The sequence below is a fragment of the Macadamia integrifolia genome, unplaced genomic scaffold, assembly GCF_013358625.1.
Source record: "Macadamia integrifolia cultivar HAES 741 unplaced genomic scaffold, SCU_Mint_v3 scaffold3279, whole genome shotgun sequence".
Classification (NCBI taxonomy): domain Eukaryota; kingdom Viridiplantae; phylum Streptophyta; class Magnoliopsida; order Proteales; family Proteaceae; genus Macadamia; species Macadamia integrifolia.
The window spans coordinates 2,508-7,500 of NW_024869358.1; the positions used below are offsets into that span (position 1 = coordinate 2,508).

At 36.8% G+C, this 4,993-nt stretch overlaps 1 protein-coding gene across 1 annotated transcript in view; it reads left to right on the forward strand.

The window, feature by feature from the left end:
• The window catches only part of LOC122067966, a 4,262-nt gene extending 1,380 nt beyond the window's left edge, over nt 1–2,882 (forward strand). Inside the window, exon 2 of the mRNA XM_042631796.1 lies at nt 2,307–2,882. Within this exon, the coding sequence (XP_042487730.1) occupies nt 2,307–2,524 (218 nt within the window). The 3' untranslated portion in view covers nt 2,525–2,882. The remainder of the gene's footprint in view (nt 1–2,306) is intronic.
• Nucleotides 2,883–4,993: the final 2,111 nt, after the last annotated feature.

The following is a 4,993-nucleotide window of genomic DNA, read 5'->3' on the forward strand; positions in this document are numbered from 1 at the left end:
TAGAGCTGGAAAAATAATAATAAAAGAGAAAAAAATGAGACAAGAGATTAGTTACTGTAAGTAGTGCATGGTAGAACTAGGACAAATCACACCTTAGCCCACAGTAAGCAGAGCTTACAGTTTTTGATGAAGCACTTTTTGCTTGGAGATGTTGCTTAAAATCTTGTATCATTGGATTGAGAAGGGTTATGCGAGCAGTTCTTGTGTCGTTCATAGATTTGGGTGTAGATAAAAGTTTTGGGGAAGGTTGGTTTTTTACAAATGTGGACTAACGTGTTCAAGGGAAAATTGAAGCAATTTGCACAGATGCTTTTCTTTGCTTCCTGCAAAATTTATGACCAAAATGTATGCCTGGAATTGCTTATTTGTAACCAGAATTTTGGCCTTAGTTGAGCCAAAAGTTGCATGAACAACTTATGTAGAAAAATCCCAAATGGAAACTTAGTCTTTTGAGCATCGCATTATCAAGTTAACTCCAATCCAGGTCATTGACCATCATAAATTGTACTTATGCTTATTTTAATGGAGCCTCAAACAAGCCATTAATGGCAATCAGTCCTCCCATCTAGGTTTATTTTCCTTGGACCAGAGTTCTGGAATGGATGTGGATGATTTGGTGGAAGACTTCTTTGATTAATGGAGCTATGGCTTGTGATAATGATACTTGGGGCTACACTACTCAAATATTCTCTTTGGTTAGTTGTTTTTGTGTCCTTTACTCTTTTTCTTTTCCATTTTTGGTTTAGATGTTATGTCCTTAAGGTACTTGAGGGGTTAACTTATAGGCTTTCACCTATCCACAATGGATAGTCCGTTGCTGATTGCTCCATATAGCATTTGACCATCTTAAAAATTCTCTGGTAGTCCTTCCCTATTGTGTGATTTTCCTGATCTTGAGACTGTATCACCTCTAAGTTGTCAGGTAGTACCTTTCAAGTTAAACACAGTTCTATTTCTCAACAATTCTCATAATAAATGTTTTTAAATATATTCTCTATCTAGTTTTGGTTTGTAAGAAAGAGTTGAGCTCCTGAAGAGATTTGTATAATATTTACCTATGAAATTATCTCTGTTTTGTGTTTTGAAGCCATTGATTTTTTCTGTATTTATGGGAATTGTCTAAATTTTTTTGAAAGAGCTTGCGAAAGATTAAAGGAATAATGCACAAATCAGATGGTTAAAAACTATCTGAGCTTTTTTTTTTGTGACATGGGATCTTTTATTGCTGGTTTCTGTTTCTTTTTTCCCCTTGTTCTTTCTTTCTATTTTATGCATGGTTATTTTGGCGCCTGTGCTTGATCAGGTGTTTATTTCCCTTAATGTTTTGTTAATTCAGTCAAAGGTTTTGTAAAAAAGAGAAAATACTTTAGGGGTTTCTTCTTAACTGGTAATCGTGATACTATAATCATCACATATATGGCAGATTTGTTTGGCCCTAGATCCGTAACCAGGACTTACCCGGTTGAACTGTGTCCTCAAATCATAACTATTGACTGACGGGCTGCCAACAGGCCCTTTCGAGCTGATGTCGATTACCAACTCCCTCCGATCCTTGCCTGCAAATTATTCCTTTACCACCGACATATTCAATTGGGTTACCATATCTTTGCATAATCTACTGTGGGCAACTGAGATGATTTTCCATCCTCAAAACCCTGGTCCTTGACTCACGGTAAGACGCCATACTCATGAAAAGAAGGATCTGGATGATTTTTTAAAGTACAATTCCTCCTTTGATGCCAGATGCGTCACAAATTCCATTAATGTTAGTACTTTTCTTTACACAAGGCCATCAGATTTCTCTGTATGGGATTTTGCTCATTTCCTCAAGAAGCTTGATTCATATGGAACAGTCATTTCATTTACAGTTGGTCCCTTTTCTTTCGATTTATAAGGATTTGCGTCTAATATACCAGTTCACTCTCCATGCATTGAAGTTGAATATGCCATCTATTTTCTTTGCAAACTTTTTAAAGCCAAACTGCACAATCTCTAATGTGAAGGGCCATGCTTGACTCAACAATTGAGATAGCTTGTCTCAGAGTGGTAAAATCGTCAATTAAGAAGCTCTCACCAGACAAACTAGCTCACTGTCTCCCATGCGACCAAAGGCTTTCACTCTGTGAAGGGTGGAACATCATGCAGATATCATTCTAAACTTCCATAACTTAAATTACCATGGCACCTTAATCAATATTTGATGAATTTTCTTTTCCTTCAATGTCTGATGATTTTCTGTGATATATGCTTGTTCATGTCATACTATTAAATGCCCTTACAAGCAGTGATAACTTTGTCCTGGACAGTCGGTCGAGGGTTCCACTCAACTAGAGTGAAGAGAATGAGTAGTGGACATGGTCATGATGAACCATACTACCTTCATGCAAAGCACATGTATAACTTGGATAGAATGAAGCACCAGAAGTTGAAGATGACTCTCGGGGTGTTTACTGCTTTCAGCATTGGCGTGGGTGTCCCTGTCTGGGCTGTCATCTTCCAGCAAAAGAAGACAGCCTCTGCTTGAGTTGTCATTTACTGGTGGAAATAAAAGACACTTTGACTCATCTTCTTCCTGCAGAGGAATGCAAAACTGTAGTTTCTTACTTTGCCAAGAAATAGGACTAGCTCCAAAAAGGAATTTCTATGAGTCTAATGGCTGGAAGTCAGAGAGCCAGATCTGATTTTTATGGACAAAGTATTATTCTTTTTGATTGATTATGAACAAATTATTTTGTTTGGGTTTTCTAGGTTGTCATTCAGAATCTTCACTAAAAGGTTCTGTTTGGTAAGATGTGTGAAATATGAATGACATGGGAGATTCTCCTACACTGGCGACTTGGGGAATTCTTACCCTAAGAATAATTGAATTTTTATTCCCTTTACTTGGCTTTTTGGGTGGAAAATTTCCATTGAATCTGAAAAGGATATTGAGAGTGACAGAGAGAGAGAGAGAGAGAATGATGCATATGATGGTAGTGAATTGCTGACAATCAGATTGGAATCTAATGAAAACCAATCAAAGGGTCATGGACACGTTGATGGCAAAATTCATGGGCTTATTGCACGTACAAACTTGGTTCTAGTGACTGTTCTGAACCTGAAATTTAAAGTGACCCCAAAAAACCACGCTTAGCTATAGAGTTGAGCTTATTGGTGGGCTCACAAGTCACAACAACAGTCACAAACTTAGTTCGATCTATTCGTAATCAGGGCGAATCTTAAGGGAAGCCGTTTCCTTGGGGGCATTTGATCAATATAACTGGAGAGAGAGAGAGAGAGAGAGAGAGAGAGAGATACCCTATTCCACAAGAAACTGTAGCGCAGGGCGACAGAGAGACAGAGAGAACTGGATTGATAACAATGGCCATGAACAGTGGATTGAGATCAAGCTTGAAGCTGTTGGCTTCCTCTGAATCAATCATTTCGAAATCAGGTTAGCCTTTTTCTCTCTCTTCATTGATTCCATTATCGTTCTTCAATCTCTGTAGATCAAGAAAGCGATGTAAACCTCTTGATACCTCTCTGTTGCTAACATCAATCGATCGAGCATAGGTCATTTCTTTATTAAACACAGAACACAAAATAACTCTTTGGATACAGATTAGTTCCCCAAAAGTGTTTTTTTTATTGATATTATTAGCGCAAAACATAGCCTATTGTGAAGGATGATCTCTGTTCATTGCATATGGTGGTAGCACCCAATCCCTAATTTGAGTAATTTACTTATGATTCAAGGCTCAAAATACTAGCTTGCTCTTGATGCCACCTCAAATGCTGAATCTTCATTTTCATTAAAAATAAAATAAAATAAAATAAAATAAAAAATAAAAAAACCTGCATCTATATATTTCATTAAAAAAATTCCAAATCTACATAAGGGAACCAAAATTAGGGACTCGATAGAAACCATACAAATTACAAAGTCATCATACATAGTGCGCAAGGCTTTAGCTACAGTTAGAAACCATACAAATTACAAAGCTCATCATACATAGTGTGCAAGGCTTTAGCTACAGTTAGGTCTGGAAAGGGCTTGTGTTCGTATTCTTACCCCCTCCCCCTCCCCCTCCCCCTCCTGCTTCATAAGAGAGACTGTTTCCAAGTTTTGAACTTGTGACCAACATGTTGTAGTATGGCAACTTAATTGTTGTGCCGTAGGCCTGAAATAGAGACGATACAAATGAAACCAAAATTGATTGAATCGGATGTTTATTGAATGGTTAGGTTCAGTTTTAGAATATATTTTTTTATTATTTGGTTGGATTTGGGTCGATTGGATTAACTCGATTGACTGATTATTAGGACCAAATGTTCAAATCCACCTGAAACCAAGGATTAAGGCTGACTAAGGACCATCAGTTAATGATTAATTAACGAATCTTAATACCCTTAATCAAAATATAGACAAAAAGTGAGCTTTTGATATTAGGCAATCACTTAAAAAGTATTGCAGAAATTCAAACATTTATCTATCTAGGTAAATCAGCAGCTAGTCCTCCGATACATAAATATTTATGCATCATTCTCGAAGCATTGGTCTTTATAAATCCCAATTTGTTGCTTCTGGTCCACCAATAATGCCCACCCTCTTAACTTGTTCCAAAAAAAGGGACCAGCTGACTGATTGTTAAATGCTCTTGGTCTTGGTTTTTAAGACCTTGCCCTTAAAGATGAAAGAATGAACAAGTCAACCGATCGGACCAACCGGTTTGACACCAGATGCATCAGCAATTATTTCTAAATTAGTGCTTGTAACTTATTTCAAGGTCATCAAGGTAGTCTTTTTGAGCTACTATTGCTTTTGAGTCATTATTGCTCATCTTCTAACCATTGTGATATTGATTGTTCATTCTCATGAAATATTTAGGATTTTGTGTAGTTGTTTAAGTAAATGAAGAATTGGGAATTGCAATTAGGTCATTCGTAAAATGGAAAGTTTTATGATGCTTGCATAACAAAGAAAAAGAATTCACCAAATCTTGTAATTAAATTT